At 37.8% G+C, this 15,880-nt stretch overlaps 1 protein-coding gene across 16 annotated transcripts in view; it reads left to right on the top strand.

The window, feature by feature from the left end:
* RABGAP1L (RAB GTPase activating protein 1 like) overlaps positions 1 to 15,880 on the top strand; it is a 689,413-nt gene that overhangs the window by 544,505 nt on the left and 129,028 nt on the right. For 5 of the 16 annotated variants that reach the window (XM_060132737.1, XM_060132738.1, XM_060132736.1 and 2 more), the window contains one exon: positions 7,799 to 7,927. In XM_060132737.1, the coding sequence (XP_059988720.1) occupies positions 7,799 to 7,927 (129 nt within the window). Of the gene's footprint in view, positions 1 to 5,436; positions 5,545 to 7,798; positions 7,928 to 10,772; positions 11,073 to 15,880 lie in introns of those variants that run through there. The other 11 variants (XM_060132796.1, XM_060132824.1, XM_060132767.1 and 8 more) reach the window with 7 other exon arrangements.

Genomic DNA, 15,880 nt, shown 5'->3' with positions numbered 1-15,880 from the left:
AAATCATTGGTTAGGAAATTACAGATTTCTCTCCTGGAATGTTCGAACTGTGTATCTATGAAACAGCTTAAAGCTGTTGGGTCTGTGCTGAGTCTGGGAAGTCTGCCTTGCTTGTTTTTTGATTTCCTGAACAAGAGAAAAATCACCCTTCTGCACTTCCTACCAAGGGTTAAAATTAAATACCCACAATCACTGGTGCAGTGTTTCTTTTTAGTGGTTTGAGAACTATACCTAGCAACTGTTCTATAATGTGATTGGTCTGTAGTCCTATACCATTATTTGGTAATTGGGCAAGAATAATTTTGCTTTGTTTATATTATACAATGGAGTTTAATACCATTCTAGACTGTTCCCTCATTTGGTTCTCTCATATTTGAGTCTTTTTCAGAAGTACAATATTGACTGAATTTAACTCTTTTCTCTCACATATCTCCCTCTAGTATAGTTCATCTTTGTTTATGCTTACAATTATTAAGTCTCATGTATCTATTTGCATGTAAATATAATCTCTCCTGTATCATCATAACAGACATGTTAGGTAGCTGTGCACCTAAGGGATTTCTCACCCAGAAGAAAGTCTGTTTATCATTGCAAGGTGAAGTTAGATGCAGTGACCAGCATACAATTATAAAGAAGGGGGTGGTATATTTTGAGAAATATGGTTCCTTTGTCGTTTAAGAAAGAAGAGCTCAATATATATGTTTTAATGCCTATGTGAGGTCATCAGTGCTCACTTGAATTTTGTTCCCCTGAATCATAACATTTTTTTCTTAATAAAGGAGAAAACTGAAGATTCATGATTCTATTAGAAAGGAGTTTTTTGTTTTTGTTTTTTAACAGTGAAATAAAAAGCATTTTTTTTCAGGAGCTTTGACACTAAGAAGTGCTAAAATATATTTCAACCAATTCTCTGCCTCTCTTTGAGGAATCAGTTTTTGGTCTAATATTCTTAAAGACTGCTTAACTTTGTGTCTCATGGGCTTCCACTGATAACTTTACAGTGATCCGGCGCTGCCTATCTTTGGCATTTACATTTTCAGTGTTTTGAAGGAAAACATAAAATTGATAACTAAGAATATCACTCATACTAAAATCTGCATCAAAATCCGGATGACTCTAGTGTAAAACGATTGTCAACAACAAAACCCATAAGCTTCCCAAGCTTCAGATTTGTGGGAGGTCATAGATATCTATACGTTGCAACTGTACAAAGTCGGCTTGGTTGCTCAGTTAGGTACCTGAGGTGGTGGTACAGCCCTCAGGTTGTTTTGGGCTCTAACACTGCAGGTAATAGTGCCATTTGCACTATATGTGAAAAGTGTGTGCCGCATTGTGTATAGGGCCTTTTGGAAATCTCTGACTTTGTTATACAGTGTTGTACTTAAAAGATTGTCGATAGAACTAGGGTACTCTACATTCTGAGAAATCACATGCCCTTTAATTAGCAATGTGGCTATGAATTGGGATCAGCCATCCAATGAGTTATTGCTCAAAGTTTAGCATGTGTACCAGAGGGAAGTACAGTTGTTTAGCCTTGTGTTATTGGACTGGCTAATGATGTGGGATCAGCGGCCAATCTGCACAGGGTAATCCTAAGAGGAATCCTGCCACATGCAATGTTGCAGTCTTTCCATTACCAGTCAAGAGGGCAAGCACTGAAGTTTAGGTTTTGTGTGTTTTTTTTGCGGTACACAGGCCTCTCACTGTTGTGGCCTCTCCCGTTGCGGAGCACAGGCTCCGGACGCACAGGGTCAGCGGCCATGGCTCACGGGCCCAGCCGCTCTGCGGCATGTGGGATCTTCCCGGACCGGGGCACGAACCCACGTCCCCTGCATCGGCAGGCGGACTCTCAACCACTGCGCCACCAGGGAAGCCCGAAGTTTAGGTTTTTAATCATGTTTTAAATATGAATGTGTGTGTGGGTTAAACACATACAAATCCCTTATTTTACTTTTAAGATGCCAGTAGTTTTCTTCATATAAGACAAGTTAATTTTTTTAATGAAACTGATCAAATAAATGAAGATTTACCAAGACAGTGTTGTAGATTTGGACTTTGAGCCTTATTTATTGTTCCCTGATTCACAGAGAGACCATCAAGCTATGAGAACACCAAGCACATTTGGAATTTTTGCTTATTGTCCTTCAAAGGTACACCTAGTAAAGAATAATTTTCCTTTAATAAATCAAGTACAAGTACTCCATTTTAGATATTACCACAAGGCATAAATTCTGTGTGCAGACTCACCAAACACACGTTTCTTTGGTGAAATTAAAATACCAAAGCAAGGGATATACGTATCCTAGATACCAGCTAAGTAATGTCCTCTTCTAAAAGCCTGTGCTTCCAAATGATTCTCAGACCTCCAGAAACATTTCTCAACGGAATGGAAATCCTGTTAGACACTATAACTAAAGGAAGAAAAGCCATTTGTGGTGAATATAGCAAAGGTGAGAAAGAGAAACATGCCTAGATTTTTTTTTCAAATAATCCCCTAAAATAATCAAACCTAGATTTTGCTGCTTATCAGAGGCCCTTAAAGAAAGATTTGTCATCCAAGAAAATGAGAGGTTTCGAATAGAAGCATCTGGAGCTAACACTCAAATGTTAGAACTGTTCATTTCCACCCACCCTCCTTTCTTTAAAAAAAAAAAATCACTTTAAAATGTGATACTCTTGCACTGAATTTTTCAGTGGGAAAAACACACTCCAAATGGTATTAGCAGGGGCACATAGCCAGAGTTCATATTCCTCTGTAAGTGTGTGAAATTTGGAGAAAGAGGAAAAACTTTTACTCAGGTTCAAAATCTTCCCTATCCTCCTAGATTTTTTCTTTTTGCTTTTATATGACATGGGAAGTTATCAGATCATTATATGTTGATCTCAGTGTTGGCTGCAGTTTCAATCTGTTACTCTGGGTACTGTGCACGGTGAATCCAAAGGACTCTCAGGCTGAAGAGGATTGACATATATCTATAGCCAAACGTTCCAGCTGTCCCTCCAGTAACCATTGAAAGTTTAATTCTGATCATATTTCTTTATGCTGTCAAACTGCATCCTAGTTTTGTTTTTTTAATTTGTGGACTTCCTTAAAACATTAATTTTAAGGAGGGAATAAAAGAGCAGAGGAGAAAGTTTCTCTCCCATTTTTACCTCTGTTGTTGACTGCTGCAAGGATTACTCACTGAAGAGAGATGATAACTCTTAAAAGAAGTTAAAGACTCAAGTATAAACGTTGCCTCCCAAATATAAAAGTCAATTTTGATGCCCCCCAATATACAAAAGAATTGCCCCCCAATTCTGATGCCCCCCAAATATAAAAGTCAATTTTTATATCAAAATAAGTCCTACATCTCCTTTCTAATTTGCATCTTATAAATTTTTGACTTATTAATAGTGAGTATGCTTAAAGTAGATCCTTTATAAATTCATGGAACAGATATATGTTGGTGTCTATTGTGTGCCTGGCAATGTGCTTAATTCATTTTACTGGGGTGAGTGGGAAGGATTCTTACATTAACATCCTACTTACCTTTCCCTCTGGATATTTATTTCTACCTACTTGAAAGGAAATAGAAGTAGGACTTGTTTAAATGTTTTTTTAATTATCCAGGTAATCTTTTTATATAGCTCTTTTCATAGAAATGAGGAAGAAGTAATGTTACCTTTGAAGGTGTAATTGGTAAACATGTTTCCTATCATCACTTAAAAGGATTTGACAGAAAGTTTGGAGAGGAAAAGATGAGTATTAGCAGAGCCACTGATTTTCAAAAGTTATCATCTATTAGTTCTTACTTAAAAGCTGGTAGAGTTCTTTCCTTTATTGTACAAGGGAAGAAAACATGCCTTTGCTTATTCAAATTCCCTGGTTCTTGTCTATATTATCTTCTGACTGACATTACTTAACAAATAATGTTTGCAAAGTGATTGCATTTTCATTATTTTACTATTCCTTCAGTATTGTTCTGAAGGTAATATAGAAAAACTCTAAGAATTTCCCAGTTGAAGAACAGCCTTTCCAACTTAAATCAATTCTTCTAGCCTGATGGGGTTCTGTATAGTGAGTACAGATGGATAATGTTATCCAGAAGCCAGCCCAACCTCTTTTGGGGACTTGGTTTGTTTTTGAAATGTTAGTCTGCCTTTTAGGGGTGTATTTTTAAAGCTTGGGTCTTATCACAAGATCATGTGTTAAACTTCTCTTCTTTGTTGGAGTAGAGGGTTAGCATTCATGCAATCATAAACTCAATTATAACCATTAATTAAGTTAATATCTCCATAGTCAGCTCATTAATAATTAGTATGTGTGATTGAAGCCATGTTTTAGTTTCATAGAAAGCACCACTACCTATATTTTGGACTAATATTACTACATCAATGCTTGACATTTATGAGGTGTATATATTTAACAAAATAATGTGTACAAAGTGACTCAAATTTTGTTAAATATATATGAAATATATCTGTAAGGTTAGGAAAAAAGGACTATAAGCAATGTAACAAAATGTTATACTAAAATTTCAGTATCTGAGCATATTTGAGCAACAGAGACAACTTTCCAAAATGTCCCCTACATTTGTTTTGGGGTTCACAAAATATACTCATATGCCTTAACTTTGTTCATTCTCAAATACTCGAGGTTGGATATAGTCCCACTTTTAAAGTAGGAGAACGGTGGAGAATTATGCAGTACCATGAGTTAGCCAGAGTTGGAATTAAAATGACTATTCCATCCTTTGCAACCTTGCTTGAGGACCTCTAATTGACAAGTACTTCCTAGAGGCTAAGATTAGAGGATTAAATAAGATGCATTTTCTACACTTGCCTCATGATTATCAGAGCTCCTCTCTTCAGGGGCTTGAGTTGGGCCAGTCACGCAATCTGGAGCTTCACTAACACCAGCGGTGTCTTGGAAAGGGCAGTCACAGGGCACTCTGAATTCTGGTTTCCAGAGAGTTGAGCTTCAGCCCCACCTGGGTAGGGAGCTCCTTGCTGTACCTCCCCTGAGACTACAGCCTCCTCCAAACAGCAGCTCTGTGTGCCTGGCCATCCCTGCCTGACCAGAGGGCAAATGTCACAGGATATTTGGCTTCTCATCTTTAATCCTAATCTTTCTGCTTTTGTATGAACTCAGAGGCTGGACTTGAAATTAGGCCTTGGGCCGTATTAGGAAATTAGGTAACCATGCTGCTTCCTGTAGGCAGTGGACTGCTCCCCACCATTTTGGGGCATCTGTTTGCAGGTAACTAGAGGTTAGTTGCACTGACAATAGAAGAGGTGCCCTTAGAAGGTTTTTGACTAATGAAGAAAGCTACTAATCCTGTTTCGCTACAAACTCTGTAAGCAGCCTGTGTTGAACTTTCCCAAAATTGCCAAAGAGATAATCATCAGAACCAGTATTACAGGTGAAAAAGGATGTAGTATATCTGGCATAACTGGTAGGTGGATGCTTTCTCAGTAATTCAGCAGTTGATATTTTAGTTGAAGAGGCCCTCTTTGGGGCTGAAGTTGTTTCCAGTAACTGCCTTTTCCAACCAAGTTAAGGTGAGATGATAGCACTTTATCATGCTAAATATTCTCTCCACTGCTTATTGCCACCATCTCTCAGTATCTGTGAGGGAGGAAATAAATCTGAGATGTACTGAAGCTTGTTTTTTTCCCCGGCACTATTAGCCTGGCTCTGTCTTCTGATTACTAGTTTGTGAATCTAAACTTGGGCCAACCTAGTTCCCTGTGAAAATGCCTGCTGTGTGAATTAATATATTATTCTATTTTACATGTTTCTGTTTAAAGGGGAGGAGAGAAGGGAAGAAAAAATTATATATGTATAGTGGAAGAGAGGCGGAAGTAGAATTCATTCACTTATTCAGTAAATTTTTGTTGAGTACCTCCTGTACTCTAGGCAGTGGATACAGCAAAGAACAAGACAGACAAATCCCCTTTCCTTAGGACGAAAACAGATGTAAAACTGGAAAATGACTGGATGGAAAATGACTTGATGGGCTGGGGGGAAGAATTTAACTGCTCAGAAAAGGCCTAACTCAGATCTTATATTTGTGCTAAAATCTACATCACAAAAAGTTGTTATCATTATGAAGATCTGGGGGAAGAATATTCCAGCAGAGAGAACAGGCAGTAGCCTTCAGTTAGGAATGAACTTGGTGTGTACAAGAAAACAGAAAGAAGGCCAGTGTGCTTGGAGCTTGAGAGCAAGGAGGGAGATGTGATTCAACATGAGGCTGGAGGGGAAGGCAAGGGCCCCATATCCTGAGGGGTCTTGTGGGCAATGGTAAAGATTTTGGGTTTTATTTTGAGCACAATAGGAACCACTGGAGAGCTTTACACAGAAGAGGAACATGATCTGAAAAAGTATCATCTAGCTGCTGTAAGGAGAGTAGATTGTGGAGAGCAAGAGCAGAAAGAGGGGGACCAGTTGGGGAGTTAGTGCAGTGGCTCAGCTGAGAGATGACAATGGCTTAGACCAGGCTGGTGGTGATGACAACAACTCATTATGAGCAGGATTCCTCTGACTTCCTTATACTCTTTCAATGCAGTCTTTAAGGTTAATCAGTTTTAAATTTGAATGTAAATAAAGTAATATTTTGAACTAGCATGTAGCTCTGTGATTTCTAGCCACCATGTTTTGTTTTTGTCTGTTTGTTTGTTTTTGTTTGATTTCTGCTTTTTGACAATTAAGTGCTGACTCTTAAAACACCTTATTTCTTTTTGTCTTGGCCTACTTCTGTGTACCCAGTCTTTCTCAATCTCTTAATTTGTGTCTCAGTGTTTGCCAGCGATTACTTATAGTTGTTTATTAAAATATTTATTGCCTTTCTTATTACAAAATCTTTACTGCAGGAAAAACAGCAAAATATATAAAGAAGAAAAAAATTATAATCCCACTATCCAGAGAAACATTTTCTTTTATTTCCTTTCAGTCTTTTTTCTGGGTATACATATATTTATAAGTGGTGGTTATTTCTTACGTAAATCTGGTAAGCAGTAGTTTTCATAAGAAGTGCAGTAGTTAAGTGGTTTGCTTCATTTACTGTTTTATAACAGTCTTTAAGATATGGGTACAGGGCTTCCCTGGTGGCACAGTGGTTGAGAGTCCGCCTGCCGATGCAGGGGACACGGGTTCGTGCCCCGGTCCGGGATGATCCCACATGCTGTGGGGCGGCTGGGCCTGTGAGCCATGGCCGCTGAGCCTGCGCGTCCGGAGCCTGTGCTCCGCAATGGGAGGCCACAACAGTGAGAGGCCCGCATACCGCAAGAAAAAAAAAAAAAAAAGATATGGGTACAATTTCTTATTTTCTTCACTTGAACTGCTACTGTCACTAGTTGAAAAGTCATTCTCTCATTAGGTGTTTATTATATAATTCTGCTGTGCTTTGATTGCATTGTCTATGTCTTCAGCCAGCTTTGTAAAATATCCTTAAAATGCCTACCAAGCTAAAATCACAGATTAGTCCCAGAGTTCAGTGTTTTTCCTTTTCTGGCATTTTTCTTTTTTTAGAGCCATAACATGGTTAGCTTTGCCAAGATCCACTATTCAAATCTTCAGGTAATATAAATTAAATATGTTAGCCTGTTAATTCTTTTGTCACGTCTAGGATTTATGGTGACTTATTTCAGCTTATAGTTAAAGAGGTTAGAAATCTCTTCCTAAAAATTTTTGAAGCTCACCTAGATCTTGGCTATAAAAGTACATTCAGGAAAATAGAAATTCCTTTTACAATGTATTCGTTCTGAATGTAGGTTAAAATGTAATTGATGATTCTTGGTGATTATTTTTTAGACCTCAAAGGAAGATCTTCTGCAGGCTGATTTTGAAGGTGCTTTAAAGTTCTTCAGAGTCCAGCTTCCAAAGAGATACAGGGCAGAGGAAAATGCAAGAAGGTTAATGGAGCAGGCTTGCAATATTAAGGTAAGATATATGAATTTATAGATAATAAAGGTGGAACTTGAATGCAGAATAACATGACAAATTGTATAAAACTCTTTCTCAGTATGTTGCTGGATTTTGACTATGTTTAAGGTGAAATGGTGTATGACCTAGTTTCTCTCAGACTTTTTTGTCAAGCTGATTTGTATCTATAGTGGCTGTACCTCTAGTAGGACTTAGAGTGAACGTTAGCAGGTTCAGGTTGTAACAAGAGGGAGACAAACATTTATCTCATAGGTGGGGCTCTAGAATGGGTTGCTGTGATAGTGGTTTCCATAGCAGCAGACTTAGTATTTAGCTTTTGCCATCTGTTTTAAGATTATTTAGGACCAAGCAAGAAAAGCCTGCTTAGGCCGTGCTTTCCTTTCTCTAAGGGACTTGGAAAGCTCTGTCTTGATCTACGCATTTCCATCCCACACCTGACAAATGTTTGTGGATACGTTGCTCCTTATCAGATGTCTGATATAAATAAAAAAATTTTATAAATAAGTTAAAATAGAAATCTTTATCTAGAGAATTGTGGTATCAAGGTGAGATAGCACATTTAAAAAAAAATGGAACCAATTTACTGATGTAAATTCTTGTACCTTTGGAATATACTAGGGAATCTTCTTACCTAACCATGACAAAAATATAAATTTGTTTTCTGAAAAAACAAAGATCCCAGGTCTTATGGACTTTACATTCTTGCCGAAGGAGAGAGTCAGTAAACAATTAACATAATAAAGAATATATTTAATATGTTAGAAGGTGATAAATAGCTATGAAAAAAGAAAAAGTAGGGCAAAATAAGCAAGATTGGATTGGTGGGGAGAAGGAAAGTTATAGTTGTTGTTTGGTAGTCAGAGTAGACCTCATTGAAGGTGAAGGAGATGAATTATTCATGGAGATGTCTAGGGGAAGAGCAATTCAGCAGAGGCAACAGCTAGTTCAAAGGCCCTGGGGCTGGCTCATGCCATGTGAGTTGGAGGAACAGCAAGAAGACCAGTGTAGCTGGAATGAAGTGAATGAAAATGAGGGCAATAGGAGAGGAAGTTAGAGAGCTCACAAGGAGCCTAAAAATGTAGGTCACTGTAAGAGTTTTTAGGCTTTGCTTGGAGTGCAGTGAAGAGCCCTTACAAGGTTTTGAGTAGAAGAGTGATAAGATCTGTCTGAGGTTTTAGAGGATTATAGTGCCTGCAGTGTTGAGAACAGACGATAGGAAGGTAAGAGTAGAAGTAGGGAGATCAGATAGGGGGTTTGCAGTAACCCTGTTGAGAAATGATGATAGATTGACCAGGGTGATAATAGTGGGGATAGAGATGGATTGGAGATGGAGGTGGTTGGAACCTGGGTATATTTTGAAAGAGAACCAAAGGGATTTCATGATGTATTAAACATGGGTGTGAAAGGAAAAGAGGGGTCAAAGTGATTCCACAGATTTGGGATTGAGCAATTAGAAGATAGAGTAGTCATTGATTTATTAAGCTCATTTCTTAAAATGTATTTTGACACAGACTTCACTTAAGCATAATACCCACTGCAACACTTTTCTGGTGTAAGACTTTTTTTGAATTTTAAGTTATTTTAAACTAAATTCTAAATGTTTCAAAAGTGCAACTCAATGCTGAACGTAAATAACTTGAGGAGAAAAAGATTACATTGTCTTCCAAATGAACTCTGTATTCAAAGAGATCATATTCCAAAGGTATTAAGAAAGATAGACCTCTGAAGTCTTCTTCCTGAAATGCAAACTTTTAAAGGCTTTATGACTGATTGTTTTATTTGGCTAAGCCAGGTGACTAAGCATAAGCCCATTTGTCTGTAGACGTTGAAAACACAGTGGTCATGGTGCCTTTGATTGAATTTTGTGGGTAGTAGGTTTGGAAGGTAGGCTTCAGCCAGCTGATTGTTCCAGAGCTGTCAGAAAGAAGTACTACAACTTGGGGCAGTGCTGTAGGGATCCATTAAAATACAGCATGCATTTCTAAGAATAAAAGAGTAGAGAGTTAAGAGGTATAGGTAAATGTTTTCAAGGGAAATCTAGAACTGTGGGAAAATAACTGAGAACAAAAAACCCAGGAAAGTGATTTAAAAATATGAAATGTACAGGGAAATATTTTTTCTCAATATAATTTATGAAGCTTCTCAGAGGATGGAGGTAACTAACGACTCTCAAGCCAGAAACGTGAGATATGAGAGACACTGAAACATAAAATGTTAGAAGACAAGTTCAAAATATGATCTGAATGGATTGTTCCTGAGATGAAAGTGCTATGTGCAACCAGAGTGATTTATTTGGTCATGAACAGATAGACAGGAATTTTTTTTAAAGCAATAATACGGTTGTTATTTAGTTTTGTGTTTTGTTTCGTTTTTTTTTTGTATTATCTAAGGAGAGTACCTTTCTCTTAGATACTTAAAACAGTACCCAAGGGACACCATTTTAATTTATAGCATTATTGTGAGGCTGATGTGAGGTTTAACTGAAAGAAGGAAGACATAAATTGTACAGTATTCAGGGATCGTGCTGGGACTAGAACGTAGATCTCCAACATGAAAATTTAAGATTGTTTTTAAACCAAGACCTACATTTTGAAATAGCTTTTATATCAAGACCTTAAACATACGCACGTGCACACACACACAGACACACACACACACAGACACACACACACACATCTGAAGAGATACTTACGCTTACAATGTATGATGCACTCTGATGTTTTTCTTCTACTATATTATATTCTATTCCATTTTAAACTTCTACCCTTCCCTCTGCTAGTCACAACCCACTACATGGATTTCACAGCAGCTTGCAGTTTTGAAAAAGCACTCAGGCCTGTTCCACTGTCGGCCCCTCCTACCCCTTCCCCATTCTGATATGCTGTAACCCGTGAGAGGTTGTGGAGGATGAGGTGTTACACTGAATAATGAAAGTGGGAGTGTGGTAAGGATGTGAGTCATGCCATCATTACAGCAGCATGTGCTGGGAACTGGAAATGTTAGGAAATCATGGACTTACAGAACACGGCTGCATGTTAAAGCATTCACAGACAAAGGTGACTGCAGGCATGGAACAGGCAAAAAAGTTGGAGCTCATGATTTCTTATCCACAGCCTGTTTAACAATAGAATTTCTGTCAAAGGTAATACATTTTTTGGGGGGATTTTAATTATTTTTATAGGATTTGTGTACGGTTGTATAGTCTTGGAATGGACATGTTCTCATTTAATTATCCTTGAAAATGAATCACTTTCCTCTAACTTTAAGGAACTAGATGACCCAGTTATTTCAGTAAACTGACTGGTTTTAAAATAAATGCAACTGTTACAGGTAAAAAATAAATTGTTACCTCTGCGTATGGATAATAGGATTTATTAATAAAGCACATTGGATTGGGTAAATAACTTTGTTCTTCTGAAACCCGTGTGACATTAAATATCAGGAATATTTTTCGGTGTTTATTTTTTTCTAATTTACTAACATGACTTTAAATCATTCTGATATCCCTTCTGTTCCTGTGATCCAGCCAGGCTAAAATGAGAAAATACATTCACCCATCAGACTTTACTTTGAAAAATAATGTGGTTACTTAATATATGAATATCCTGCACTTTCACAGGAAGGCAACTTTGGTTGAATATCGTTATTCAGTTGTTAGCTTATAGTTTAAACTTTTGCTGTTGCAGAGCTTCTTAAACTTGGATCTTGGCTTCATGGACTCTGAGTCACTAGAAATTTGACTTTCTGTATATAAGCGTTTAAGCATTTTGTTTTTCCTGGTGAGAAAATATGTAGCTTTTATTAGATTCTTAAAGGGAACTCAGTGACTCAAAAAAATTAACTTTTGTGCTGTAGGATCATCTTAAGCTTGTTAGAAAATTGATATTTCTTTAGAGTATAAGAATTTATAAATGTGATACCTATATATATTCAAGTTCATATACATATAACCTTTATAATTTTTCTTGATCTGTTTTTCTTTACATAATTTTATTCAATATCACTAATATTGTATTAGGTTGAATTGATGAAATTACCATTCTTGTTGGCCAAAAACTGCCAGGTATTAGACATTGTATGTGATTTAATGCAATATTTTATGCCTCCTTATGTTTCACATAGGTGCCATGTATGTAGATGATGAAATATTAAAAATTTGGCTCTTTTAAACATCACTTAGTGGGCACTGCTCTGATAAAAATAAAGAGATGAATTAGAAGAGTAAAACATCTATAACATAATTTAGGGTACTATATATATAATACACGTTAGTTCTATGGCCATGTCAACCTTTCCTGAGAATTATTCTCCAAAAGCTGGGAAGCAAGTCTTTTTTTTTTTTTTTTTTAAGTTGATTTTTATTTGGGACAGTGTTACAAGTGCCACAGTTATGATGAACCTCATTAGTAGAAAAGTTCATCATATCACTCAAAATATTCTATTGGTAGATCTTCATAATAGAATGTTTTAAAAAGTAAAGTAGCCTATTGTGTTTGTATTTTATTAGTAAAATAACTTGAACAATATTAAAACTGCAAAATCTGACATTAAACTAAAACAAGGGAATTAGGAAAGAAAGGTCATTTATTGAGTAGCTACTATGTGCCAGGAACTATGCAAGAAGACTTCTCAGAGGAAGTAAGATTTAAGATGAGACCTGAAAGATTAGCAGGAATTAAGGAGTATATGGAGGGAGGGGGAAGGAAGTTCCATGCAGAGAATATGCAGAGGCCCAGAGGTAAAAAAAGATGGAGCTGTCCAAGACTTAAGCGGAGTTCATGACTGGAGAATAGGGTTCAAGGACGGAGGGAATGAGGGGAGTAGATAGAAGACTTAGAGAGGTAAGCAGGAGCCAAACAGCTGGTACAGAGCCATTTAAGCCTGTAATCCAACAGTAAGCAACTTGGATTTTATCCTCAGACAGACGGAAGTATTGTGGGTTTTTAAAGAGGAGACAGAAATGATCAGATTTATGTTTTAGAAAGGCTATTCTGGCTGGTGTGTGGAGAATAAATTAAAATGGATAAGATTAGATATTGGTAACAGACCAACTCAGGGGTGGTTGCAGTAATCCAGTTGAGAAGTGACCAGACTATTGTTATGGGCTAAAGAGATGTGGACAGATTCCAGAAATATTCAAGAGATAGAAGCAACAGATCTTAGTGATTAAATAAGAGCATTAGGGCAGAGAAAGAGAGCCGAGATCATGCTCAGGATTCTCACTTAGGCAACTTGGTAGTAGTCACTCTATGAAGGGGAACACACAAAGGAGAACAAATTGCAAGGATAAAAGATAATGAGTTAAGTGTTGGACATGTTAAGTTTGTGGTGTATATCTACAGTCTCATATCCAAGTACGTAAAAATATCCAATAAGCAGGTGGATATGGAATGGAAATCAGATCTGAGCTAAAAGTAGGCATTTGTATGTCATCAGTATTTGAACCATGGGAGTGGGTGAATTTTCAGAGGAGCAGAGAGAAGGGTTGAGGGTAGGTTCATTAACATATAAAAGATGGGCTGAGGAACCGCAGCTAGTGAGACTGAAAAGGCAGGAAGAAACCCAGAATAGTGTGAAGTGTGAAAGCTAAAGGAAAAGGTATATTTTCAAGAAGGAAGAAGTTGAAAAGTGTCAATGATGCTTAGAGGTCTCATAAGGTACTGAGAGTGGAAGTGGACATCGTGCAACAGTTAATGAAAGAGGTTCCTTTGTGGGCTTAGTGACAGCAGTTTCAGTGGAGTGATGACGTATAAAAGCCAATGATGCAAGGAATAAACAGGAGGTGAGTAAATGGACAAAGGAAGATGAGACAGCTCTTCTAAGGAGGTTAGTATGGGGAGACGATGGAGGACGGAAGAAACAGCCAGCAAGCCTGAGAGTAAGTAAGAGAGTAAGTACGAGAGAGAGAGATAAGTAGACATGAGGTTGAGATGAATTTTTGGAGGATGGGAAAGATGGCTTTAAATGCTTAAAAAAACGCTCAGTGAGTCAATTTCTTCATTGAGTACCTACTATATGCCAGGCACTGTGCCAGGTCCAGGAAACACAAGGTTGAGCAAAAGCACATACTCTCCCAGAGCTCATGGAGCTTATATCATGCAGAAGATGTTAATTATATAATTGCCATAATAAATGTATAATTACAAAGTGAGACACATGCTCAGAAGAGATATAATAAAGATATATGGAGAACAAAGAGCAAGGGAACCTGACTGGCTCAGTGGTTTAGGAAAAGCTTTCTTGCACTGAGATTATAAGGCATTTCAGACTAAAGGAAGCATGTGTAAACACTGTGGGGTCGGAGGGAGGATGGTATGTTTAAGAAACTAGGAGATGGCTCAAGGAGTGGTGAGGATTGATATCCAGGGGCTGGCCAGACCATCCCTCTTCAAATAAGAAGGAAAGACCCACAAGAGAGAAGTTGAAGATTCAATAAAGAAATTGGAATATATCAACAGAGACAGACTTCAGAGGAGATAAAGGATTAGACTCTAAAGAATGTACTTTTCTTCCATTACAGCAGGAGGGAGTAGATGGGGATAAAGACAAATGTGCAGGTTAAGTAAGGTAAGGTAAGGTGAGGAGGAAAGAAATTGAGAATATCCCATTTGAAGGTTTCTCTTATTTCTATTAAGCAGGATCTAGAACTAAGGGAATGCAGTGGAGCTAGAGATTCAAAGAACATGGACAAACTTTTAGATATTGCAAAGAATGGAAGAACTAACTGGGAAAACACAAAAGAATTGTTGGGCTGAATTGTTGGAGGTCATGAATTCATAGTGGCAAAAATGTGCAATGTTTTGGGAGTTTCTCTAGAAATACCCAGCAATCCAAATGTATACATGAAGAAAGCAGTTACTTTCATCTATAGTTGAGGTTTGCCAGCATGAGACAAAGGAAGGGCAGTGGGACCAGGGCGGTGGTGCACTAATAAACCAGACCTTGGGGTTACGAGAGGGAGGAGTAAAGGGGGAATCTCTGATTTGTAGCTTTTGCCAATTTCCAGGTAAAATATGGCCAATTTCAAGGTACCAGTGACTTAACAAGTGGCACACAATTTGTGAATATTAAGTCACTTCTTTTGGACTGGTAGTTGCTAACCCCAGCACGCTACAGGGTCAGGGAGATGAGGCTAGTAGCAGGAGAGTGGTTGACATGATAGATAGTGGAATAGAACTAGTAGAAGAGAAAGCGAAGACAGATAGGGATTGAGAGACTGCAGGACAAGGGGGTGAGGGAGAGGTACCAAGGATTGAACTCTAAGAACACAGAGAGCAGTGGAGGGGGACACTAAATGACTTGTTGGTGATAGCCCAAGAGAAATACATCTTTTCTCCAAAACCACTTATATTTTAAGGACAGTTTAGTGACATTAGAAGATAACACTGACCTGTGCTCAAAATTTTCAGTTGGTAGCTCAGGTTACTTAGTAGCAGCAAAATCAGGCCAATTGCTATTTTGCCATCTATGGCGAGTTCCTGTGATTTGCTTCTCTCTGTCCTAATGACGTTACCACCATCACTACCATTTTACTCTCATCATAGAGATTTGAAATGCATTGTAGGAGGAATAAACAAAGATGGCAGAGGCAGTAAGAGTAAGGGAAATAAGAGGAAGAGGAGGGCCCTAGCGACTGAAAACAAAGTCCTGCCCTAGCATCTTCTTCTTTCACACCAAAATTGTCTTCCTAACCCATGCTAGAGAGGAGGCCATCATTGACTATATGTTACCATGGTAACTACCTGCCTCAGAAAACTCTAAGCTCTGCTCCAGCTCAGTTATCTATGTATTGTGACAGACAATTATCCACTCTCCCAAAGTGGATTAATACAATTTGATCTTGCCTCTCACAAGTCATGCTTTTAATGGGATAGAGGTAAATTCGTTTATCTAGAGATTTAATATTTTTCTCTCTCAGACCTCCATGTTTGTAACCATGGATTTGAATTT

Source organism: Lagenorhynchus albirostris, chromosome 2 (assembly GCF_949774975.1).
Source record: "Lagenorhynchus albirostris chromosome 2, mLagAlb1.1, whole genome shotgun sequence".
Taxonomy (NCBI): Eukaryota; Metazoa; Chordata; class Mammalia; order Artiodactyla; family Delphinidae; genus Lagenorhynchus; species Lagenorhynchus albirostris.
The sequence above is the reverse complement of the archived record's forward strand: the minus strand, read 5'-3'. Positions and strand labels throughout refer to the sequence as shown.